The sequence below is a fragment of the Falco naumanni genome, chromosome 7, assembly GCF_017639655.2.
Source record: "Falco naumanni isolate bFalNau1 chromosome 7, bFalNau1.pat, whole genome shotgun sequence".
In the NCBI taxonomy this organism is placed as follows: domain Eukaryota; kingdom Metazoa; phylum Chordata; class Aves; order Falconiformes; family Falconidae; genus Falco; species Falco naumanni.
Window position 1 is genome coordinate 33,174,895 of NC_054060.1, and position 26,561 is coordinate 33,201,455.

Genomic DNA, 26,561 nt, shown 5'->3' on the forward strand with positions numbered 1-26,561 from the left:
GAGATGTCTGCTGTATTTGTTGCAAATTTGACACCTTACACATGGGGTTTGTGTCCATTTTTGTATTCTTTTCAATGTGCAATAGATGTAATTATCATATTAAATCCTCCCCAAGTCACGGCAAGGTCAGAGGCTGCTCTGGCTGTATGTGTTTAGGTAAGATGGTCACCAGCCTAAGTAGCAGCTGCAAGAAAAGCAGTGGGTGATCTCAACTGACCATGACCACACATTTATACCAAGCAAAATGACCTGTCATCTTGACTTTCTGACTAAGAAGAGGACTGTCTTGTACTGCTCATGTGTTGACCTCTTATACGCACACCTTCAGTAATTTGGTACAGGCAAGATCACCAAGCACACTGCCAGATTCCAGCACTGCATGCTTTTTTGTTGTTTGCTGGTTCTTAATCCAGTCCTTCAAGCTCTTACTCATAAAATGTGTGGAAAATTTTTCATCTGGTACCACTGGTATTTCTGGGACCTGGGTCTTCTCTGCTGCCTTGTGCCTCCATGCAGCCTCCACGTGAAATGCAGCATCTCGGTGTTGTCTGCACCTAGCAGAAGAAGAAAAAGCAACTTCTCTGAAGATGTGGAGATTCTGATTTGGTGCATGTAAAGGCTCAAAACCGCATCTTCAATAGTTCAGCAAAAGTCTTCATCCAAAAGACCTGTCAGTCACCATGGCTTCATTCCATAAAAAAGCATCAAGGATCATTCTGCAGGATGGAAAGAGGAAGCTCTCCTCTGGAGAGGCTCTCAGCACTGACCCTGGGAGGCAGTGGTTCCTCAGCCCTCCTTTCCATCTGAAGGGAGAAAGGTGACCTCTCCTTTTGCCTGACTCAGTGTCAGTGCTCAGGAAGGGGCCCACGTGAGTACAAATTCCTTTGACTGTTCAGACCCTATGGATGGAGCCGTGGGGCTAAGAATATACTGCAGCATAGGGCTCTCTTTTTCTTCAGGGGAAAGACTGGTTTTCATACAGCACCTTTTTATCTGTAAGGGGGGAGAGAGTTAAGTATTTATTTACTTATTTCCTTTATTCTGACCAGAGCTGAAACCTTGATTTTTGCAGTGTGCTTCCTTTCTCCGGCTGAATCGTTTGTATGCATTTCACTGACAGCGTATTTGAAAGCCCCGCTTTCCTCCAGGGGGTTTACAGCCAAACTGATGCAACCTCTTTCTTCTCAGGTGCCTCACGATCATCTGTCATCCAATGCAAGCCAGGAGGCAACTGCCCCAGCAGACACAGAGGCATGACTAGGCAGCTCTCCCCTCTATCTGTTGCTGAAGATTCTGCTGCTCCCATTCTTGAGCTGCAGAATCGAAGTCCTTCGGGAATCTGTCGGCACAGCAGAGTCGAGAGGCAGAGCAGATCAGGTAGGCATAACAGCCACATTCCTGGCGTCACAGCATGCCTGCAAAAGGCCTCTTTCGTCTGTCTTTTGAAAGATGGTGCAGAATCCGAGCATGTTGACATTGGTTTACGGTGCTGCGAACAGCAAAGACGCATGAAATTCCTTCCTGTACCTGTGTGCAAACTGGGGTTAGACGGGAAGGAAGCAAGGATGGGAGGAAAAGGCCTGGGCCTGAGTAGGTACATGTAATGTGTTAGATATCTGAGAAATCGTAAGGCCAGTAGGCACAGAACATCTTGACAAAATGATTAACATTAGCACACAAGTTAGTTTTTACAAAGTGGTTATGTTTCCTCAGCTTCAGCCTGGCCAGAGACCAGGACCCTTAAGTGCCGTGTTCCTTCTCAAAGACATTGACAAAATCTCAGCTCAGACCATGAACAGTGTGGTGAAGAAGAAGGGAAGGAGCAACAGGTGGAAAGATATGTAGGGAAGACCATCGCAGTTCAGATCATCGATCAGCTGCACCTCAGGGCTTCCATCAGGAATGTGTCACCCACTTCACTGCAGGAGTTTAGATCAAATGCACCTGTAGGTATGGTGAACACACTGACTTCTTCACCATGATGTCCATCCATCACCAGCTGGGATGGGATGGGCGCAGTTGCAGTATCCAGCCACAGGCCTTTGAGTCTGTTGAGGAGGAGAGAGATATTAAACGACTGAAGTAATTTAACTGTCCAAGTTCTTTGGAAGACTGTCTGTGTAGATACTGTGAGCAAAAAGGGGAGGAAGAACAGGCTGGATCTCCCTTGCGCACTGGAATTGTGGGAGATGAACCTTCCTCTTGTCACTTCACCACCGATGGCAGCAAGAGTCAGCCGTTTTCTTCTTGTGCTGGAAAATGGAGGGATCTCGTACCCCAGGAGTACTCTTTTGATGGAAAACCTCAGAAAAAATATTGGAGGTGATTATTGCTGCAAAGACTGGATGATACAGCATCTTGCAGTAAAGATCATATCTAAAATACCAGAAACCTGATCTGTTCTCATTTTTGCAGCTGTTAGGCTGAAATAACTCTGTGCATGTTAGCACTAGGGTACGTCCAAAATCAGAATCCGTCTTCTCTAAGAAAGGACTTCAGGCCACTTGAGAAGAGAGTAGTGCCTTGTCGTCATACTCTTTGAAACATTTATTTCACATTTGTTAATTTCCCTTTTATCCTGATCTTCCCTTTCTCATCAGTGTGGTCTAAGCAGGACTGACCTGACAGGTAGGTAAACAAATATAAAGGGTATTATTTTCTAGGATGTAGTTGCCAAATAGTCAAGAGTTCAGAAGAAAAGCTGTAGGTTTTGGTTTTCCACATCTCACTCTTCTGAAAAATGAAAGAAAAAGGCTTTTCTGTTACCATCTTGTCACAGAGACATCACAAGCAAGAATTGTGTTATAGACAGGACTGTGCAGGGGTGCTACTGCTAGCTGCCTTTCAACACAGTTTGCCATTGACCAGTGTCATCTCTGTGTGTCACCTGCAGTGTCATCTGCATTCTTTCCCTGTCGTTTCATCCTTGTTGAGTTCTGAGATTGCTTCTGTGCTCTTGACAGGGTGAGTCTGTTGGTTTATTTCAGACTGAACTAAATGCAGACACAAAGGATTTCTACTACCTTGCTAATTGTAAAATGCTATCCACCAAGCACTTTGGCTGATCAATTTGTTTTCTCCTCATTAGCATATAATTTTGTATCTGAACTCAAATGCTACTTTCTAGCTTACTCGAGCCCCAGCTTCATGACTTGGAAGTCCTTAAACCTATTTAGTATGAATTGTGGGCCTGCTTGCCATGTGTCTTTGAGTTCAAGCCCTGTCATTATTCTTAAAGGTATTTCTTACCTTGTCCTTTTGATTATTTGGCCAAGATTTAGGTGGCATAGCCCAAGGATTTGGAAAGCAGCTGTCAAGCTACTATGGCACTTTGGCCGGGGATCCATCTTAATTTCACTTAGATTAAATGTAAATATCTAGTCTAGGGAGAGCTAAGCACCTACAGTGGGCTTAGATATATATCTGAGAATGAAATCAGCTACCTTCTCACCATGCATGTCCATTATCATTAAATATGAAGGAGCCGTAGGCAACATGTTTAGTCTGAATACACAATTATTTGCTAACTACATTACGTGGGATGAGTCCTGCCCATTAAGCACTTCCAAGAACTCCCCACTGTATACTTAATCGGGCTAAAACTTAACGTAAGTCTTCTAAGTCCAAGGCAGGACTTGCAACAAGTGTTTATTTCTGTGCCTTTCCCTGACATTCAAACCTGGGACTGTGAAGTCCAAGTCAAATGCTAGTGGTAGTGTCATGCATAGTAACGGCAATTACATAGTTATTTGGTAATTGAAAAATAGAAAGCATGGATAAAGGTGCTTTAGTCTTCTGTTATCTTATGATTATTTTAACTGTTAGCTGAAGAAGGGCTAATTGCATGGTAGTTTTGCTTAGCAGGAAAATCTGCAATTGGATGTTACGTAATTAAGCCATCTAACTTGCAAATAAATGGTAATTTACCTTTTAATAGAAGATGTCAGTCATTATTAGTATCATAAAAATATCTATTTTTCTCTCAGCAGCCAAAGAGAATGCTAAAATAATGCTTGCTTTTTCAGGCCTGTGTCTGATTATCCTCTGGATGTTTTTAATAAACCTGTAATTTTATTTAAATTCTTGATTCACCACTAAACAATGGAGCCACTGAATACTGACTATTTTTAGGAACAAAACACATCATACAATCATAAAAAGCTCCATATATTGGTTAGGAAAATTCTTGATTGCAAATGCGCTCCCTGCTACGATGAATCGTGGTTCTTTAGATGCAGTGTCAGTCTAACGTAATAACTTGGAACCTTGGTTTGACATTTTGTTATGGCTGTAGCAGAAAGAGTAATATAAAAAGAAAGTAAACTTGAGTCTGAACGGGTACCTTTTTCACATTTAAGTTGAACAGTGTATGCTCTCACTGCAGTGGATCATCTATAGCTCCTCTTGACATCAACAATTTGTATTGTTTCTTACATACATCACATCATGTGTTGACACAACTGATAATTGATAGTAATAGTTAAGAATAGCTGCAGGTCATGATTTTTAGAAGGAACTCCTGTTTCTTCTATCAAACTGATGTAATATGGTCTAATGAGGTGAATGGTTGGGGCTGAATGAGGCAAATTTTGGAGCTGCCACCTGAGCTTATGGGGCAACAGTGTCAGTGCTCCTCAGTTTCCAGCACAGTTCAGTCTGTTTTTTTCAGCTGGGATCTGTGAAATCAAGATAGGTTTAATGGGTTACACCTCTGGAAGATGTGTCTGGAAGAGCAAGTCACCAGTCAGGAAGATTATATTCTCTTCTGCTAGGAAATCTCTAGCAATCTGCTAATAAATCTCAAAAGTACTGTACTAAGATGGGAAATGACAGCTTTCTGATTCCTCCTTGTTTATGTGTAGAGGTTTATTCTAGGCATGCCAATCTTCGGTTTCGTCCAGTTACCTTTTTTAACTTCAAAAATGTAAGTACGCTAACTTGACTGAAAAGAGCCTTTCTCTGCCTTGGGTATATAAAACCACCAAACTGTTTCTTTTTCCCCTCCCAGCTTGCAAATAAAAAAGTGATTGTTGAGTTAAAATCTTGACTAATAAGAACTTCTTCCTGGCTCAGACAGCTTTTACGTTGTACACATGCACAGTAATTGACTTTATAATGTCATTGGTTCCAAGGGATGTAGCTCTATTCTAGAGGTTTGGCTGACAGAAGGCAAAAAGGGCTGATAAAGGGAACAGTAGCAACAGCGTAACTGTAACTTTTTTACCTCAGGCATCAGTACTGTGATTTTTTTCCTATCCCCTTGAAGTGACAGAGAAAGTATTACTGAAGTATTCCTGCGCAGGATTTCAGTGTTTGTGGGACATAGAGGAATTATAGGGAGAAGGCAAGGGATGGTTTGTGTCTGGATCAGAAGGGGAGACTTTGCCAAGAATTGTTTTGAATGCATTCATTATGTGTGCAACTCTTCTCTTTTTCTACTTTTTTTTTTTTTTTTCCAGGAGAAGAAGGAACACAAATGCACACAGAGAGCAGCAGCCAAGAAGCTGAAGGACAGACACGATGCCAGTCTTGCACATCCACATTTCTCAAGCTTATCTGGAGATTTCTGATCATTTTGTCCGTCTCTTCCTCCTGGGTTGGGACCACGCAGTTTGTCAAAATCACGTATGAGACCTTTGACTGTCCTTTTTTCATGACTTGGTTCTCAACAAACTGGAACATTATGGCTTTTCCCATTTATTATTCTGGGCACCTTGCAACTGCGCAGGAAAAGCAGTCTCCAATCAAAAAATTCAGGTAGGCTTTATTGTGGCAGTATCCCTTTAAACAACCTGATTTCTGTGGACTGAGGTCACTGCTCTTCTCCATTTGACCCTTGGTGTGAGAAGGCAGAATAAAGGTCATGCTGCAGAAAATCTCATTCATAAATAGCTTACAGAAGGCTAACAGATGAGTGATATATGCTTGAAAAAATGGGTAATTGATTGTTAGAGTGTTTTTTTCCCTGAGTTAATAGGTCAGTAATTTGCTTATAATCTTGCTATATTATCTAATACCTTGATATTTTGTGTTCTTGTCTGTGTCAGACTGTTAATTAATCTGTTCAGGCCCATTTATGATAGACCAGTAGTATAAAGTGCATCCACAGTGATTCATAGTTGGGAAGAAATGCTCAAAGCTGAGGAGATGGTTCTCATGTGGAAAACCATAGCTTGCTCTCTATGCTCAGCAAGTATAGCAGGATGAAAACTGCCCTTGCTTCCCACTGGATCACAGCATGGAGGAAGAGCATCCTAGCAGCCTTCTCTGCTCTCTTTTGTGTGGGGCAGGAATTGGAGCAGGTGGTGGACTCTTGGTTTTCCTCCTCCTGTAGCTCCGAGGGGGGTAAGTGGCATTGCTGAGTGGCTGTCATCCTCAGGGACTGATGTGAAGGCTTTGTCCCATTTTCTGTCAGGCTCCATGTGGAACCACCTCTTCCTCTGAATTGTGAGAGCCAGGGGAAGACATCCCTCTAACTCCAGTCTTTTCTTACACCACATGGCTGCATGTTGTAATTGAACTCTCAACCTCAAGTGTAAAGGAGCCCACAGTACTAACTATAACATTAGTCTGCAGAGGTAGAAATTTATAAATCCCTCTTCAGTAGCCACTGTGAAATCATAGAAATACAAGGTTAGAGGGAGACCCAAAGAGATCACCTGATCCAGCCACCAGTGCTGCAGCAGGACCAAGCTGGCTTAGCTTCACTCTAGCCAGTTCTTAAGCAAGCTGCATCTAAAGTGTGCTCAGGGCTTGGAAGTACCACCACACTCTGGGACAATTCATTCCTCAGTTCCTCCCCCACTTCCATTATTCTACTGATGGGACAGTGATGTAGAAGCGGCTTTAAAAGATGGATCTAAATTCAGCTTGTGAAGAGGTAACACACCTTGCCCATGAAGGGAAGAAATTCACAGCATAATTTTGAGCTGGGACCCAATTCTGTTACTCCAGTGCAGACTTGCTTTGAAAACAATCTTACTGACTTCAGCAGAATTGTTCTGCAAGGTATTAACCAGCGTGTGGCCCGTACCTTGTTCCCGTTGACAGAGGATTCAGCACAGCTGTCATTGAGCACACAGGGAATTCAATTTGTGACTGTCAAGCTGGAGCGTAGCAGGGCCATATTCTTCCCTTGGCTGCTTTCTGGGATGTAATTTGGCCCTAAATAATCATCTCTGTCAAATCAGCGTGACTGAAATCGAACAGTTGCACTTAATTAACTGCTTTTCTGAAAACCCTAGTGCTTTGTACATTAATGATGCCTTCATTCAGATTCTTGCCGGAGTATTTGTGAGAACATTAACAGTGTCAGCTTGGCTTCTGGGCATGGGGTAAAGTAATAACAAATGCACAACAGGTAAGGAAGAAGGTGAGAATAAATATCCCTGCGGGTGGATCCTCTGCCGTTCGCTGGTTGCTTATATATCCATCAGAGCAAAATTCTGGGCATTTGTGGCAATACATAATACAAGTATGCTTAAATAATTGATGCATTTCCCAGGCTGTTAGGAGTTCAGATTTTAAAGTTCAGGACACATGCTTACATGCCCAGAGGAAGTTCTGCACACACGGAGATGTGAAGTAGGTTTGTGAACATGTGGAAACAGCAGACAGGTGTTAGAGCTGATGGGCATCTTCCCAGAGTATTTCCTATTCTAGGTACGTCATGAACTCACATCCCAAGGAGGAGGTAACTGCTGGCCGATACTGACTTTATCATAGGGACCAACTGCTTGGTCTGCGCAGTGTTATGACTTGGCAAGTCACTCTTCCAGTTTGGGTATGGGAATGAGCATCTCTTCAGGATGAGCGCTTGATTTTCCCATGACTTAAAGAGTTGAGAAGCATCATTTGTAGTTTTTAAATTCAGAGATTTATAGACAGATTTAGTTCAGAAGGGATCTTCGGAGGTCATTTATCCCAGCCTCCTACTCCAGAACAGGGTTATTTTCAAAGCTATGTCAATTGTTTGTGTAACTGTTTGGTTTCTTGATATTGTTCCTGTTACAAGGCTTTTTATTACACTTTGTAAGATTTCTTGTTGCTTCGTTTGCTGATCTTATTTCTGTGAGCTAGCTAATTCTTGTTAATAAATCCCATTCTGCAGCGATTCCAGGCCTGTCTCAGAGTCAGACAGGGGTGATTTGTCTTTGTGTTTCGGGAGGATGTAGTTACTCACTAGGAGCTTTAAAGACATACGGCTTTTTGTCCAGCAGATATTCCCAGTGGATCAGGACAAACAGTGTCTGTGATATCTTGGCAGAGATCAGTGATCATGCGAGTGACTTGCAAAGTGCTGCCCGAGGCTGGCAAAGCTGAATAGGGCCACTGTTACTTTAATAAATCCCACTCAGAAGGGTGGAATTCTCAATCTTTAACTTTAGACTGGCTTTCTGAAAGGTTTATAAACTTTGAGATTGTAAATTGTGTATTTCTTACCTTTCGTATTTTACCTTGGAGATTAAATTTTGTGGTCTTAGAAGCTAATTCATGGTTATTACCACCCTGCTGCATTTCAGTAAAGTATCTTGGTTGTCTTGGGGCAGAAGACACAGCTCTTGGTATCCCCTCAGTATTGTAGATAAAAGGTATGTCTTGCATAAAGAGCTTGAAACGCTCTGCATTAGTGGTGGATAAAATGATCTGAAGCTCAGTAAGCTCAGGAATAGGAAATCTAACCCTGCCGGTTTTCCCACAGCAGAAGATACTCCACAGACTTGACACAGGATCCTAATAGAGTTATGATTTGGAATAGGTGAATGGTATTTTCAATGTTAATAAATTTTGCCTTGCCATCTGCCGTCTTGGCTGCTCAAAGGCAAATACTGTGGCAAATTCTGCCAGAATAGATCCACAATGCAATAGCTGAGGCTAGCCCTACCCGGCGCTATGCAGCCTTGAGGCACTGGCTAGGAAGGGTGTTGGTAGGTGCAGGTTTAATAAATATGAACATGTTGGGAAGAGTTAGTTTTCTAGCAAGAACGATAACAAGATGTGAACATCGCTTGGAGTAAAGACAGGCATAAGTAAGTAGCTGGTATTTGCTGTCATCTGCAAGCTTGTCACCTACAAATATATCCAACTATGTTGCAGCAGTAGCTCAGTCCAGCTTTCTCAGCCGCTTACAGAATCGCGCTGCAAATCTAGATCTTCACTGCAAAGTGCTTTTCAGAGGAGAGATGAGGATCTCTATTGCTTGAAGATGCTCAACCCTGTATGGCTTAACAGTAGGGAGGAAGACCATCAGCACAAAACCAGGGCAACTTCTCTTGGACCATTCCTGTTGGGAGACAGCATTCCTGCAGTGCTGCCCCCAGAGCCAGACACTGCTTTTGTGAGAGGTTTACACACAATTCCCTTGCCTTTGCTCCAGCTCTTGCATCGACAAATACAGCTGGCCAGGCTTTTTCATAATGTTCAGACTTGGTCAGTCCTGGAAAACAGTTCACCAGTTCCACCATTACTCTGTTTGGTGTCTGTCTCCTGAAATGGAGCTGAAGATATTTTATCACAGCAAATGCCATCATTTAGATAGAAGGACCAAATGACATAGTAACAACTTGCGCTCACAGAAGGTCCTGTGGTGCTTCTTGCTACCGTCATGGCATTGGTGTCCGTGCCAAGTTTTAATCCAGGTGATGTAATTACATTTGCCATATTCACGTTACCTCAGCTAGCATCTGTTAGCTCTGTTTTTTTTCTTTAAGCTGTTTTAAAACCAGCTGCTGCATTACAGTCCAGAGTCTGCTGTGCGTCAGGGGTGAATAAACTCATTCTTCTGCAGGGGCTGGCATTAGAATAACTAAGAGGCGATGCAAGCTATTTAGTGGGTGCCAGAGGCAAAGCTACATGACTGCCTGAGGTGCTGTAATTCCTGAGAGCATGGCACACTGCCCAGAGCTGATGGCTACCTGCAAATAAAAAGAGCTATTTATGTTAGAGGGCAGGTTTTAAATAGACTTCTTGTGCATTTGGAAATAGTTTGTGTCATAGTTTCAGGGTCAGCTGCCCTTAGACATCTCTGTCTTTAAGTCAACAGCCTACACATTATTATCTGTATGGGGAGGGATCCATGGAGCTCTCTCTCCTGAGCCCAGAGTTTAATCACTGTCATATCTGATGACTCCTGCAAGTTTAATTTTAGTTGCATGCCAAAGAGGCTGAGTTAACCACTGAGCATCCAGCCCTCACAAAGCCCAAGGCAATCTACTGTAGCCTTGACTGGGAAGATAAAGTATTCTCCCTATCTCCTCATTCACTGAGCATTATTCGTGGAGTTCTCCTAGGCATGGAGGTAAATTCATCAAGTCTCTGTCTCACTCGGCATGACCCTGTCACGAGTCTTTGCTGTATTTTTTTAATTGAGAAGGGAGGAACCGCTGGCCTCTGGTTGCATGGTCATTGTACACTGCTGTGTGTGATGGAGGCTCTTCCATCTGCTTAAACAGCTTGGGGCCTGTGAAACATTTCCAGATTTCTTCTCCTAGCTGTGAACCTCCCACTGCATCCAGGAACTCAGAGATAAGTGACGTCTGCAGGGTTGCCACAGCTGCCTCTCCCAAATAGTCAACCAGCCCACAGAGTCCAACCCGGAATGATGGCTGCATCACTGAGTCTTCCTCCTTCCAAAGGCTCATAGTCAGGGGACTTTGGACTCCATCCTCCTCACTCTGCTCTGAGTTTGTCTGTGTGCAGACATGCCAGGGATCTGCAGGACAACAAAACCTGACCCATTCTGGCATCTTCCTCATCCTTTTTGGCTTTGGAAGCCCTCCCCATGAATGGAGGAGCAGAAACAGTGGGCTTATTCCCAGCATCTCCCTGGCAGTGGGGTCCCACGATGGATGACTGGGAATTTCCCATGGCATATTTGTAGAAGAGCTTTTCCTGCTGCCTGGCAGACTCCACTGGAATGATGTACTTGGATGGCTTGGCTGTTGCCTTTGTATGCTGTCAGCATAGCCCTGGGGCACTTAACTGTGCCCTGCATTACTGTAAGCAGCCCACGCACCTTTCTTGTTTTAACACAGCACAAGCTTGTTTCCTCTAAGACAGATCCTGACAGCTTCTGAGACAGGTTGGATTTACAACCGTGTAACAATCCAATCATGCATCGGAACCGATGGCAGAGTTCCCGCTGGGTTGGAGAGAGCAGGCTCCATACAGGTCTGTAGTTCATGTTACAGATCTGTTCTTGCCAGGAGATGGGGCGTCCTGGTTCTGACGTCATGTAATGGTGACACAGCCATGGCACGTCCAGGTCAGAGGCCACCTGTCTTGAAGTGAGATGTAGTTGAGCTCAGAATCACCCTCTGCATCCACCCAAGTCTCAAGGGGAGAAAAACATCCTTTAAACATAAGCTGCTCTATCTGCATTCAGTGAGCGTTCAAGTCTGTGAGTCCATCCTCACACAAGGAAACTCATCTTTAGCTCCTGTTGAAATCAGCGATACAAAAGCCTACAGTCAAACTTAAGCATTAACTCATTTGCTTCATTGAGTTTGCTTTGCATCTCAGATAAATGATACTCACCACTAGCTGTTCTGTTTCAAGGTGTAGTGTTTCTGTTCTGATCTTTGGAGGACAGGCTGGCTTCTGAGAACACTGAGCTCAACTGGAGTGAGGGAGATAATTAGCAGATCCGCCTGCCTGAGTGTTGACTTGTTGGACACCCTGGCACAGAGTTTGAGAAAGGAGTTTATTATTCCCTGAAATGACTGCTTTGTAACCCCAGGTCGTTGTAGTGGCAGTATGAAATGAGTGGTTATTAAGTAGAGTCACAGAATCATTTAGGTTAAGACATAGCCAATCTCAAGTATTGCGAAGATGTTATTATTCTACTTTCCTCAAAATGAGGGCAATGGTTTCCATTCTTAATAGTAAAAAACTGCAATATTTTTAACAGCAGAATTCCCCAGAATTACTAAAAATGGTTTAGGAGACCTGAAAACAAATCTGTCCTTAAAGGCAAAGCCAAATCAAGATAATTATTACACTGTCGCCACCACCCCCAAAATAACAAGTGTTTTTGACTTCACATTGCATTGCAATCTTTGAAGTTACTAATTAGTTCTGCATAATTAATGTTTTAGCAATCTTCCAAACACAGCCATAAACAGCTGTGAATACTTTGGGGGCCCTGAGGCCTCGTGGTATTTAGATTAGTCCCTTAATGTCGCTTCCTAAGGATGTGTTGCAGATTAACGGTGCCGTGGTTTGCTCTGTTGGTGTTTCAGTCGTATGAAGCATTAACTTGTGGGCCCTCTCATGTTTTAAATAGACATTATGGACAGCCTGCCACCTCAAGAAATGAAGCGTACTGGGAGTATCTTGAGGAATAACTTTAACCAAGAATGAAGACAGTGGAGTTGCTAAAAAAACATCCTTCCCAATTTGGGAAAGGTAGAGGTGTTTCAGGAGGGGTGCAGCGATGTGGCTTTGATCAAGCTGCGTGCTTGAGTAGTTGGTCTCCCCTTAGCCCGTGCAGGGACCACTTTGCACAGCAGTGCTGTCCCTTTCGTGAAACCCTAAGAAGTGAACAGCTCACTTCAGTTGTATGTGACACAGCGCCTGGGAATCTAGAGATTTTGCTTGCAATTTAAACCACAAGGAAATGTCTAAACAAACACAACTTTTCACTGCATAATAAAATAAAGCTGTTAAATACCATCCCTTCCCTTTCTCACACTCTCGTTTGACTGGCTCGGTCCCACTGGCTGGTGGCTGACTTTCCCACCATAGTGATGTGTCTGGCAGTATTTTTCACTGTCTTTAGGCAATTCTTAAAGCTTTCTTGGCCATATGTGAGAATATATTTCAATAAGAATAAAAACAGGTTTTGGAGCAAAGCAAGAAAAAATTGTCAAGCTACAGAAATCTTTCAAGAGAAGAAATTGCGGTTATAATCCCTCAGTTCGTGGCCTCGAAGGCAGAGTCTGAGAACTGTCAGTGCATTACAGATAACCTTCATTTCTGTGTGCGAGTCCCTGGGATTATTGTTGCGTAGGAGTGTGATTATTCCAGGTAAGTTACTTCTTTTCTATTTGTGAAATTGCTGTTTTAGGAAGATTGTACGTTATTTTGTCTGTGTGATTTAAACAATTGATTCTTATGGGTGCATGGAGGAGTTAGGAAAAGCACTTAATTGAATGTGATAAAAGTCTAATGAATGTTGTGTTGGAGTACGTGCTAAGGAAAATCCTAGCTGAGTTTTAAACTCTCTTCTTTTCTTAGGGAATGCAGTCGGATTTTTGGTGAAGATGGTCTGACGCTGAAACTCTTTCTTAAAAGGACTGCTCCCTTTTCTATTCTGTGGACTTTAACTAACTACCTGTATTTACTGGCTTTAAAGAAGCTGACAGCCACAGACGTCTCTGCCCTATTCTGTTGTAACAAAGCTTTTGTCTTCTTGCTTTCTTGGATTGTGCTGAAAGACAGGTTCATGGGAGCAAGGGTAATGACATGCCTGATTTTCAATTCTCTCTTCTTTTCATAATTGCCTTTAAATCCACAAGCTGTTGTGCTGCCATAGTACTGCCACATTATGGGGTGGGTGTGTATGTACATACATACACACCATGAAACCATTTCTCATTTAATTTTATGATGCAAACCTAAGCCTGAATATCAGTTAGAGATCTCAGACTCCAGAGATAATTTGATGTGGGAATTTCAAGAAGCTATTACAGCTAAGTGTAATTTGATAAATTAGAATAGGAGGACTTTCAGTTCATATAAATCTACTCTGTCTTGGGTTACAGTGCTGAGGTACAGTCAGTTAATGTTATTTTAAACTTAGTGATGAATGCTTAGGTTCTAACCAAAGCAATTTTATTCCTTGTTTGGGTAGATAGCTGTTTTCAACGTGCAGTGTATTTTTCTTGTGCCACCCTGTTACTTTTTACACACACACATATACGTGTGCTAAATTTGGTTTAAAAGGAACAGCAGCTGTTTTGCATGAAGGTGTATTTTGTGCTGAAGTGTTACAGGACTCACTGCCAAGTAATATGGACCTTGGAAAAAGAGAAAAAAGAACTCAAGTGAAATGATGTGCGTCTGGAACTAGGGGAAAGCAAGTGTGTTTCTTGTAATTTTACATACACCAATCTCCTAATATGCAGTAATTTAAACTGTTCACTTTATACCTTAGCTAAGGAGTAGCTAGGCTTTCTGCCATTTCTGCTGATGCGGATTCCCCCATTGAGGTGGCTCAAGGCCCAATGGTTGTGTTGGGTACCATCCTGACGGAACTATCAAGAGCCTTGAACTTCATTAGGGAGTGGCTGGGGGCAGGTGTGATGCCAGCAATTGGATTTGAGTGTCCTGATCCATCGCGCTTTCCATGGAACTCATCTGAGTGAGTTTGTTTTTTTAAAAAATGAGCACAGCAGCTTTTTTATTTATTAATAGCATCATAAAAGAGTTCAGGAATGAAAGGAAAAGGCATCCTTGTTTTACAGGCATCTGTGTGATCTAGCTCTTGGAGCTGCCACCAGCACACTGAACAGAGTGCTGTGCTTGGGGTTTGGGAATGGAAGAGGAAATTGTTTAAAGTAAACCAGTTCTTCTAATTTCCTGGTGCGACAGGGCTGGCTGGGCAGTTAGTAATGACATGGGGCCTGAGCACCTCAAGACACATGTGCTGTCACACGACTAAGCTCTTGGGTAGCCATCTGCTAGGAGAGGTTTGTTGGACGGGCTCAGTGGAGGGTCTGTCCAGGCTAGGCAAAGTTGAGGAGGTGTACTCGTGTTTCACAGACCTCAGCCACATGCCCTTGAAGGTAAGGACACAGATGTTTTGACTTGCAGCGCTAAAGGCAGACACCTGTGTCTCTATTTCATATACAACTTAAAATACAGAAGCACCAGGTGAATGTGACCTACCCTCAGCCTGCTGATGACTTAAAGAATAAGCAGGGTCTGAAATCCTCAGTTCTCTACAGAAATTAACAGGAACAGTAGGTTCTCTGCCCCTCAATTATCTCAGGTTCCAGCTGAAAAAATAGGAAATTTTGTATGCTTTAAGCTAATTTTTGTCTCAAAGCAACATCTTTCTGAAGAGCAGGCATAGCTCTTGCATTTTCCTAACCTACTCCCTTAAAGAAACCTAGATGAAAAACACTAAAGCTATTTTCAGTTACTATTTTTCACTAACTAAAAAAAAGGTTACTATAAATATGCATTAATATTAATGCTGTAAACACCATGAGGTTTGCATAAGAAAAACCTGGCAGAAAAAGTGAGCAGCAAATTCTGCACGTAAAAGAAACTGTTTTGCTGCTAACTGGCAGATTCTGGATGCACATTGCTGGGAAGGTAATTAACAGCATTTTCCACCAGCCCTCCTGCCAGAATAACACTTAATGATGTTAATGACCATGCAGGAGAGTGTTTGAGAACTGAAATACAACAAAGCAGCACGGACCCAGCCCTTCTTTTGTGCTTTGAATGCCTCTACTGCTTTCACCCCTCAGCCTCTCAGAGAGCAAGTGTAATTACGATATTTAGACAGTAAGGAGACAAAAAGAAATAAGGGCTTAATCATATACTATGAGCCAGTGTTTTTGGAAAAGTACTCAGCACCCAAGAGCACGGCCAGTTTTTCAAAGGAGCTCAGCTTCAGAGCCATTGGGCACGTCTGTGGTGCATCGGAGGTGGGGATGCAGCCAGCACCTGTATATCCAAGACAGCTTTCATCTGCTTGGGCTTGAGAACCAGCAGTCATCAAGGCTCAGTGGCTCCGCAGCGGATTCCCAGCATCACCAGCTCCCTGTGTTGCTGCAGGCAGCCTGTGAGCTGCCCGCAGAGCCCACGTGTGTGTGGGACCGGGTGCATGGGAGCCACATGGCCAGCTGCCTGAGGGCTCTGGGGTCCCCTGGCTGCCTGCCCACGCACTGCTCCTGCACACCCTGAAATGCAGCTGCCAGCCAGGCTGCAGGGCTGCATTTTCAGACGGCCTGTCTAAAGACAAACCTGTCTTGATGGCCACCTTATGGTATGGCATATTCTTGCCCATGGAAGAGTTGGCTAGCTGCAGAAGGACTGCTGGGGGCTGCACACAAGGGTTCGGCTGCCCTGGCTGTATTTGAGCGACCCAGAGTGTGTGTTCTGCAGTGAGAGCCACGTGCCCTCAGCGGCGATGCTGTAGTGTGGGAAGAAGCTTTCACCTAACCCAAGAGAGAAGAACACTAGCTGGAGAAAGAGTATTCAGATGAGAAGGACGTATATGGCTGTATAGCTGTTTACCTATAGGAGCAGTGCAGGTAGACCTTGGGTACCTTGAAGTACCTACTGCCCAGCACAAGGAAACGGCACAATCCCTGCCTGCACCGTAATCATTTTCGCTTGAACACATCTAGTGTCTCCCAGCTTAATAATGTATCCATGTTACACTGAGGCTTCTGGAAGTCCAGACAGCTTTGGCTCAGAGCAAGCACAGATGTTTTAAAAAAGTGGCATATTTGGGTAGTTTTGTTGGCTTGTGTTGCTTAGATTTAGCCACGTGCTTTTGAATGCTTGCATGTTTGAGCCCTTGGTTGTGTTTCATCTGGGAAGTTGAATTAATACTTACTAGGTAGGTATGGAGCGGTTTGGGGACATTTTTTCCCCCAATAAAAGGTTGACTAGCATGGAGGGAGGTTTCTTTACTGTAGCAACTCATCTTCTGCTGTGCTCCAATGGGAAAAAAATGTTCCTGGGTAAAATGGTGGTTGGCCTTGCTCTCTTTGGGGTGGGGGGGGTTGAGAAAAAAAGGTGGCAGGCTAATTTTATTCCTTACCAAGGAGGCTCCTACCCTATTACATTAATTAAAAGCCTTGTTTAAGAAGCTGTCAGCTACAACAACGAGTTTTGCTTTGCTGTGACCTTGCTGCTTCTTGTCAGCTTACAGAAGCCTGCAGGATGTGCTCTCGGGTTTCTAAAGCAAACGCATGACAATTGCTAGGCAGAGGTTAACTGTGCTAATGCAGTGGTATATAATTTGCAGGAAGAGCCTTGAATGTGAAACTTAAATAATGTTCTTGCTGTTTTCTAGTGTCAGATTTATGTAACGTCTCATGAAGTGGTGCTCCATGTGTGCCTATCATTTTAGTTGTTTCAGGGGAAAAAAGTGCTTGGCTTCCTGAATAATTGGATTAATTTAGGAAACTGGCTCTAAATTTGGTGTAGTCAGACTGGGAAGATGTTTTTCCCGATAGGAAGAACCTATTGGGGATGATGGACCTACTCATTTTCACTAATACAAGGAAAGGATTCACTTGCTGGTTCTGAACAATGTGTGCATGAAGAGTTAAATCGCAATCCTTTCCCTTAGAAGGAGGGGATAAATACATTGGACTTTTCTGTTTTGCCTTGTGGGAGACGTTGCTTGAAATATTTCAGCTGAAACATTCCAGCTGACAGCTGAAATGCTGCATGTGAATCTGTGTGCAAGGCAAGATGCGTAGTGCAGCCTGAGATGAAGCCTGGCTTCATCTTTGCAATGTAGCAGGGCAAAGGGGGGCTTCTGGAAACTCACAGGAGGGGCCATGCTGATGGCTGAGAGGTCCTGGGTTTAATTCTCTGTTGCTTCAAGGCTGGGACTTTTGTGGTAGTTGTGTCTTGGCATAAGCTGTAAGGAGAACAGCAGTATTGCACAATTATGTTACTAACAACCTGCTCACTAAACCGAAGGTAGGAGAGAGAAGTTCTGTAGGAGCCGTGCCTGCTCAATGGGACTGAAACATTCTTCTAAGAGAATTTAACTTTGTTTTACTCATAGGTCCTTGGGTAGGTGTAAGGTCAGGGATCAAAATAAGCCTTGCTGCATCTCGGGTGATGGTATGCGTGTCCTGTGCCAGATGTGCCCTGAGTTTCAGCAGGGTGAACAGCCCGGAGTGATGTCTTCCAGCACCCCAGCTCCTTTAAGGACTGAAGGCCAGATTCCTGTTTAGGCACTGGAAAATGCAGCATTCTCCCCTGCCCTCCTCAGCAGCTTGCTGGTGAGAGCTCTAAGTCCAGAGACGGCAGTCTTGGATCCGTGTCCCTCCTCCGGGTGAAGGGACTCAAGCCCTCCTCCAGTATGGCCTGACTGCTGGGATGTGTTATTCTGGGAAGGGAAGGAGGGAAGCCATCTGGTGCCCTCTTACTAAAGTCCTTCCAGATCTCATCGAATCAGCACGTTACACCTGGAGACCGCGAGTACATATGTGACTCCGGTCCTTGTCAATAAGTTTTCAAGTGCCATTTCATAGTGAATTTGGAGGTATCAGTGGTATCTTTGGGTTTAGGTGACAGCTAGGCAGCTTTGTTGAACTGTATGTTGGAGCTTGGGTGTTTCAAATAGGAGTGAGGTGGGATATAGACATGCACTGTGGTTTGTGACTGCCTTGGACACTGCAGTGGCAATGAGAGGGGAGTGCCTGTGTGCCTCAGTTACTGGTTAAATAGGGCTAATGGTGAGAGGGAAAACACTTCAAGTTGCAACCAGGAGATCAGTTCCCCAGTGAAGGTGTTGGCCTAGGTGGGATTTAGGAGCACTAACATTTTTACCTGTAGTCTGAGAGATTGGCTTTACCCTGGGAGTTGATTCCTGGTTCCCTGTTGTCTCCCATGTATAGTCACCTTTACCTGGGTCAGGCATGTGTCCCTGTCCTGTGTGTCCCTTGAAATGGTTTTGCTCTCCTCACTGGCTGTTGAAATTCTTGTGTGGGATTTTTGTGCTTATAGCCTCAGTCTAGCTCACATCTGCTTCGTATGAGCATTAGTGGATTTTCTGGGGCTGTTGGTAAAGCTGTGTGAGATCTGAAAGTGGGGCTTTTCTGCAAAAGGACACGTGGTTTGATCAATATGACTTTAAAGTGTGTCATGTGAAGCGTGAGAAGCTTGCCTAGTAGTAAATGAAGCTTCCTGGAAAACCTCATTAAACAAGTGTCCGTCTCTCGTTGGTGTTGGCTCAGGAGTTGTACCAGAGCCGCAGGAGCAAGAAGGCAAAATGCCCTGCCTGGCTCAGCAGTGGAGTTTGGGAGCCAGTCAGTGTGGCCGTGATTGTAGAGGTTAGTGCTGTCGAGGTGAACTGCATTGTACGAACGGGGGGGGGGCCTGCCTTGCCTAACCGCTGGGGAGTTGTGTGATTTAATGGCTATCTGGGAAGAGAAAACAGGGTCTGAACCTTGAATGTTGCTGCTGATTCTGTAACAGCCAGCTTTGGGTAACTGCATTTGTGCGTCTTCTGCTCTACACCCGGGTCTAGTACATGAACTGTCTTTTTATAATGATAAAATGTTTAACGCAATACTGATTTTTTAAAAATCTCTGGAAAAACCCCTATCTTTCAGAAATAGGGCTGTGATTTTCTGCAGGTTCAAGGAAGCACATTTTCCACTGCAGTCCGTGGAAGCTAGGCATTCAGTGTCTTTGAAATTCAGATTCTGTACTTACCTGCTGAGGGCAATTGAAGAGGGAGTTTTTCAAAGAATAAAATATGTTAGAATCCCTACCACTTCCTTGAGGTCTCTGGAGTCAAGACCCAGGATTTCAGATACGGAGTTATTATTTCTGTTATTTTTCTTTGAAGCTCCTCAGAACCGCTGTCTGGGCTTTCAAATGAGGTCAAAAACCTAAGCACAAAAGTAAAGGCTTCGTAAAGAAATTTGGTCATGTCTGTCCAAGAAAGCTGGCAGTGCTGTTAGGAAGTACCATGCACAGCTGGAGCAGACTTGGAAAAGCTGCCAGTGGTACATTGGTATTCAGCAATACAGGGGTCATTCTCCTGGACTGATGTCTGGGAAGGTTGGCCTTCTAAATGTTTGCATTTCAAGTCAAATTGGTGGCGTTGCTAAATATTTCTTATGTTTTATAGTAGAGCATAATGTCTTAAAACGTCTTGATCTTGGAGTCGTATCTCCAACGTGGATATTCAGCTTATAAAATACTCAGTGATGGATGCTCTCTCAGTAGGTCCCAGGAGAATTTGCAATGCTTTAGATCCATATCGCTATCAGTGCATACACTTTCATTATGTTTTACATCTCTCCCAGCCGTACATAATTTTCCCTATTTAAGGGAAAGCAAGAAAGCCTCAAGTCAGAGAAAGTAGCTAGTGATACTCATTAAAACCCCATGCAGTGATAATCTCTTTCTGTGTAATGGAATTGCACTGAGCTTTACATTGCTTTGCTTTGTCTGTGCAGATAGTTGCAGCAATAATGGCAATCACAGGAATTGTAATGATGGCATATGCAGATGGTTTCCAGGGTGATTCAATTATCGGGGTAGCATATGCTGTTGGATCAGCCTCTACATCTGCATTGTATAAGGTAGGTCATAACTGTTTATTAGTATTCTTACATTCTGTAACATGGTGGTTAAAAATGCATGAGTACAAGGTGAATCACTGTAAAAAAAATGTTTTGTTTTATTCATCCCTCCTGCATCATTCATACTGTGACCAGGCAATGTCACGATGTCAGGAAATCTACTATGAGGGTAATTAGTTGTTAGCTGCCAAATAGTCAGAATGACTTTGCTTTATGAGCCTTTAATGAAATCTCCATTACTATGCTGCAAGGAGTTTAGGATCATGTTTTAATCATTTCCTGCCACCGCAGTTTATTGACACTATTTCGAAGGGACTTGGCACGTGCAGCAGGGAGGAGAGCCTGAATGTAGTGCTGCCTTTCCTGAGCGGGGACGCACGGCTCATCCCTGCTCTGCACTGCAGCTCTCTTGCATATTCTGTGCTCGTGCTGGGCTTGGAGCCCCTGTGTGTGCCTGGTGCAGGCAATGCATTAAAGACACACAGGGCTTTGCCCCCTGCTTGAAAGTAGTGGCTGCTCTTGAAGGTGAGGGGCGAAGAAAGCAGGGACCTGTCTGGGTTAGAAATAGGCTGGGCTAAATGTGTGTGTATTGTCAGCCTGGGGAGAGCGAAGTGTGTGTAAAGAGGAGCAGAAGTTTGGAGTTGGTTGTAGTGGGATAAAGAGTTGCCTGCCTGCTTTAAACTTTGCTTGTCTTGCTTATAAATTTGTTGTGACCAAGTCACTCAAAACGCATGAATTTAGGCCCACGTAGGACAAATTCTCCATGAGGCTTGTGCTGCCTGTGAATTTGAAGCGAGTCCCTCCAGGCTAGGCTTTCCTCTCACGGGCAGGTTCATGCTGTGGAAGTCACCAGGGTCCTCTCACAAATTCTGACAGTGCCAAGCAGGGCAAAAATCCTGTAACTTTGTTGCATGAGTGGTGTTGTCCTTGGGTTCTTAGTTACATTGGCTCCTTGTTTTAAGCTTTGTTATAAGACTCAACCGTCCCCACGGTAATAGCATGGTATCCCCCTCTGCTAAAATGCAGGAAAGGGCAAAAATTGGACCAAAGATCCCCTTGCAAAACTCATCTGTCGGAAAGAGCCAAGTAGTGCCATGCTGTGCTGGTCAGGGCTGTCCTGTGTCCCACTGTCCTCAGGGGAGTGGAGACTGTGCAGGAGAACGTTGCATCCCATGACAGGCATGAAGTCTAAAACCCTTCTCTCTCCTCTCCTTTGCAGGTTTTGTTCAAAATGTTTCTTGGAAGTGCAAATTTTGGGGAAGCAGCTCATTTTGTTTCTACCTTGGGCTTTTTCAATTTAATTTTCATCTCTGTTACCCCTATCATACTGTATTTTACAAAAGTGGAGTACTGGTCCCCCTTCTCTGCCGTGCCATGGGGTTACCTGTGTGGAGTAGCCGGCCTCTGGTTAGGTATGTGATAAAAAATTTACTCATTTTCCTAGCTTCTTCTCCATCCCCCCCCCACCCCTCACCCCCAGTACAAAATTAGCCTCAGGTACAATTTTCCCCCATCCCCTTAAGCAGCAGAGCTCTCACTGATCAAATCTGATCCCCGTGCAAACAGGTACTCCTTGAGAAGTTTTATTAATACTTTTCATAAGAAGCCATAATACTATTACTAATAGCAGAAAATAAACATGAAGCAGTCGTACTAATTGTCGGCTTTTCATCTTTACCTTCCTACTGTAGTTTCATTGATACTTCCCTGTCTCCGTCTCACAGCTTAATTGCTGGAGGTCTGATTTCAAAAGGCTGCATGTACTCAGTGGGTTCCTGGCACGCTCGGGGGGGGGGGGGGGGTGGTGGTGGTGTCGGGGGGCGGTGTGTGCACACTGGCACAGGGACCCACAGCACTGGGGCACCTTCCTGTGGGTGCTGCAGGGCTCTGGGCAGAACTCGCACAGCTTTTGCGTTGGCTGCAAAGGCTGGTGGCTTTTCACTGCCTGTGCTCTTCACCTCCCCTCTGCCCTGCCACTGCGCTCCCTCTTTCAGAGCCACAATTGCTATCTAGCCAAGCAATCTGTTGGATTCAGCCCAGGGGTATTTTGATTTCTAGGTGTAACAACATCCTTTCCTGTAGTAAAGTCTCTATTATTTTGTCATTGAAGATGTTTTTGTCTCCACTACAAGTATATTAAATGGAAACAAAGAGGATGTCATTGCCCAGCACATAGCCCATCTACACAGCCATCCTGAGACAGGGTTGAGCTGACAGCAGAGGTGCTGTGAGCACCTTGAAACCACTTTAAGCAGAATTGCAGCTGCTCTGCAAGGCCCTAAGGGTCAAAATATAGGCAGATCACTGGGTGATGAATTATCCCTAAGTGTATAATTCCATCCCTGCAGGAACAGCCTTGCAGAGCAGACAGACTTGCTCCTTATACGTAGGGGACTTACCAGCAGGACCAGGTGGTGGGTGATCAGGGGAACCTGGGGTCCTGTCACAAGCACACAGCACCAGCCCCTGGCTGCAAGAGCCCCCTAGGGAACGGTATGAAGGGGAAGGTTTTGCGGTTGGCTTTTGATCCCTCGAGGAAATTCAAGCTGCCTGGGAATGCTGTCATGTAAAATAATACCAAATCATAAAGGTGTTGAACATTTGTACTTCTGTCAGCTTTCATTTTGCCTTCAGCGTGGCAGCAAGACCATGGTCTCACTCCAGTCTGCTTAGTTCACAGTTAACTTCATCAGCTAATTGTATTGAGCGTCCTTTAGATTATGAGCTCCTGCTGATAACACCTTTGGTGTATGGTCCCGCTAGAGGGGCGGCAGCCTTTCGCCCGTGAAATGTCCTATTAAGACAAAACCAACACAGTCTCTGGTGAGAGAGGAAGCTGGGATCACCATCCTTCTGGCAGGAGGAGAAATGATGACTTGTGGCAGCAAAACTAGGTTGTTGGTATCTGATTAAAGCGTGCAAAAACCTTTGAAATACGAGAGTCGTGAGCTCAGTATTAGAGTTTGTGAAAGGATGTACAGCCCTCCCTCTTCCCCCATGCAGAGCTTCTACTTCTATATAAAAAAAACAGGAATCAGTCACTTTGTGACAACTACATCATTGTGGTGTGCATACTGAGCATGTATCATACTTGTAGGGTCAAGGTAGAGGGAAAAAAAAAGTCTCACTAATGTTTTTCCCCATAATCATGTATTATTTTCTCTGTTTTTCCCTAGCCTTCAATATTCTGGTTAACGTTGGCGTTGTGCTTACATACCCCATTCTGATCTCCATCGGCACAGTGCTCAGCGTCCCTGGAAATGCAGGTACAAGTACCGTGGTCGTTGGTGGGAAAATAAGCACACAGGCATGCAGACAGCAGGAGCAGTGTATAGTCTGAATAGTCAAAAGCTGTTGTCACGTATTTCAAAAGCAGATCAATCTCCTTTGGCTTCCATAGATGCATCTGGTGATGGTGGGTGTTTCAGTTGGTGAAAGCCTTTGATATTTGTCTTGCCTCCTTTCTCTGGGAGCAATGGAATGTGTCCATACCACGCAGAGGAGAGGGCAGGCTGATCCCCAACCAGCAGCTCAAAGCTGCTGGTTGCTGCTGAAACACACCAGTGTCAGTGTGCTGCTGTGGTTCAGCACCTGTGCTGGTGACTTGCCGCACAGCAGCAAGGAAGTTTTCTCCAGAGTCTTACCTTGCTGAATAACCTCTGCTCTTCCAGTCTCCTCCTCCACTCTCTTAGCCCCGCCACTCCAGATATTTGAGCATATTTTCAAAGAAACACCTTTTTTTAGGGGAATGCAGGTCAGAGCTGTGAAACAGTCATTACCTGTAAGAAACTGCTGAAGGGCTCAGATGCGCTGTTGTTGCTGGTTGTGGAGTTTGGAGGCTGGGCCTGGAGACACTGATTCCAGCTTTCTGACCTGCATGCTGCTGTCTCCCCATCAGTGGTCTGTGCAGCCCAAGGAAATGTTATGCTGACGCAACGTGCAGTGGATAAGGGTTACCATAACGTACCTTCCCTCAGAGGAGAAAAGGAAACCTTGAGGCTTTAGACCAGCCTTACAGGGCTTCCTCAGAGCCTGCATGAAGGTGGTGAGGCAGGGAGGAGACTTGGCACTTTGAGTACTACACTGTCAGGGGTCACAGCTGTTCTCTAAACTAAAGGAGCTGGTCACTTAGAGGATTGAGAGCAACGTGGCCGGTATCACAGCCAGAGTGCGACATGCAGGTTACAGAGATGTGCCAGGCTGGTCTGATGCTGTAGTTCATCCTGCTGCAGTTTTGATGACATTGCTGTTCCTTCTTCACAGCTGTGGATCTGTTGAAGCACAAAATGATCTTCAGCGTAGTGAGATTGGGAGCCACCATCATCATTTGCATTGGGTTTCTGCTCATGCTGCTCCCTGAGGAATGGGATGAAATAACCCTGAGGTTCATCAACAGCTTGAAAGAGAAGAAAAGTGAGGATCATGCCGACGACATCACAGACTCCAGCATACACACGAGAAGCAGAAGTAGAGCTAATGGGACAGTGTCTATACCACTAGCTTAGGGCTGGTGGACTTTTAACTGCACGCGGATGTATATTCTGTGAATATAGCTTAAATTTCCTCACTATCTGTATGCTTAGAAATTACATTTACTCTGGAATGGAGATGAACTGTAACATAAGAGAAATACATCTATAATAAATGTTTACATTTATACACTTATCAAGGAACGGCTGTACATAACTACAATAAAATGTTTTGTAATAAAAAACACGTAAGCTTTTGTCTTACTGAACAGGTGGGTTTATAATAGGGATCAAGTCTACATCATTTATCTCCTTTTGCTGGCAAAAGTAGAGCCCATTCTCAAGGATACAAATCCTGGATATTTCCAGCTGAATCTCAAAATTGAACATGTTGACCTGCTTTCAATAAAGTGACCTTTCAGTGAGGTAGTAGTTTTGGAAAGCCATTTAAACCTCTCCTAAGATCTTTGATAATTCATTTCTGGAAGAGGCTGATGTTCCCCTTTGGTACTAGGAATTACCATCAAAATAAATATTCGTAATGTGCAAAACATTAATTTTTCATTAAGTTATGTTATTATGAAGTATACGATAAAAGCGGTTTCACACACAAGCTGGACATGATACAGTGCTGTTAGCCCAGAGACACGGCACTGCAAGCTTGTCTCTCTCTACTGAATGTTGTGCCTGCAGCCAGTGGAAATCCATGGCTCAGTATTGACATGCTCACTCACACGGCACCCAGGACATCACCGGGGGCAGTGGCACTGCTGAGACACCGTGCCTCCCAGTCTGGTTGGAAGAGAGAAGTCCATTGCTGAACATAGGAGAAAAGCGTATTTACGTGAGCTGTTGCTAATTAAAACAGTTCAAACTAGTCTGCAGATTTGTAGGATCTCTACCTCCCCTCGTCACCCAAACTGAGCAGTTGAGCTGATGCTGATCATACCCTTGACTCCGGGACTGCTGCTACAGCCTTAGCTGGCTTCACATCTTGTCCGAGCCTTTGCTAAAAGCCAGTCCTGCTCATGACACCCGTGGTCTGCTCCAGCCTGTGACCGTGTAGCTGCAAACATCCCATGAACTTGAATACACATAGTTTTGCCCCTCAAATGCGCCAGGCTCCAGTGCTAGCCCCACATCCTCCCAGAGCCACGCTGAGCTCTGCCTCTTTCCAACACCAACTTTCTAGAGGTGGCACTGGATTTTGGGTGCCTTTAGTAAAGCCAAAACCAGCCTTATTTATCTCTTCTCGGCCCTGGCCCCTGAGCAGCTGCACTCCCAGCTGAACAACAAGCATCTCATGAGAGACTGAACACCCCGAATTGCCAGCATCCCTGGGAAACATCAGTTCCTATTTTCTAGAACTTCAGGCCAAACAAATATTTTTCTTAACCTCCACCGTAGAAAAGCCTTTCAAAAGCCAAAACAAACCAGCCAGCCTACCCAGTTTCTTCCCTAAGCCTGGCACTGCATAATTCAGGCTGGCTGTTTTCTTGTAGTGTTCCTAGGATCAACCATGCAAGATTACTTTTATTTGAGAGCACTTGATATGCAGACAAGCACTTGTTTCTATTATTCCCTGAAAAAAAAAAAAACCACCACAAACCAAAAAAACCTGGAAAGTATTGGAGATTTCTGTGCTCTACTGGTCTGGCCACTGTTGTGAGTTTGATTAGCAGCTAGTAGGGTGGTTTTTTTGGTTTTTTTTGCCAGGAAACAAAAAGAAAAAAAAAAAAAAAAAGAGAAAGGGTTTGTTATTAATAATGCAAGTTGTATGATAGCAAGAGCC

At 44.3% G+C, this 26,561-nt stretch overlaps 1 protein-coding gene across 3 annotated transcripts; it reads left to right on the forward strand.

The window, feature by feature from the left end:
• The first annotated feature begins 1,194 nt into the window (after positions 1 to 1,194).
• Positions 1,195 to 25,007, forward strand: SLC35F4 (solute carrier family 35 member F4). 3 transcript variants are annotated; one of them, XM_040602220.1, is made up of 6 exons: positions 1,195 to 1,377; positions 5,460 to 5,757; positions 13,237 to 13,456; positions 20,175 to 20,300; positions 21,520 to 21,712; positions 23,477 to 24,656. In XM_040602220.1, exons 1-6 carry the CDS (start codon positions 1,254 to 1,256, stop codon positions 23,638 to 23,640), a joined length of 1,125 nt encoding a protein of 374 aa, XP_040458154.1. In that variant the 5' UTR covers positions 1,195 to 1,253; the 3' UTR covers positions 23,641 to 24,656. The 3 variants fall into 3 exon arrangements, with proteins under 3 accessions (XP_040458154.1, XP_040458156.1, XP_040458155.1); XM_040602222.1 differs by lacking the exons at positions 1,195 to 1,377; positions 13,237 to 13,456 and having other exon boundaries at positions 5,682 to 5,757; positions 23,477 to 23,566; positions 24,564 to 25,007; XM_040602221.1 differs by lacking the exons at positions 1,195 to 1,377; positions 5,460 to 5,757 and having other exon boundaries at positions 11,369 to 13,456; positions 23,477 to 23,566; positions 24,564 to 25,007.
• The last annotated feature ends 1,554 nt before the right edge of the window (positions 25,008 to 26,561 follow it).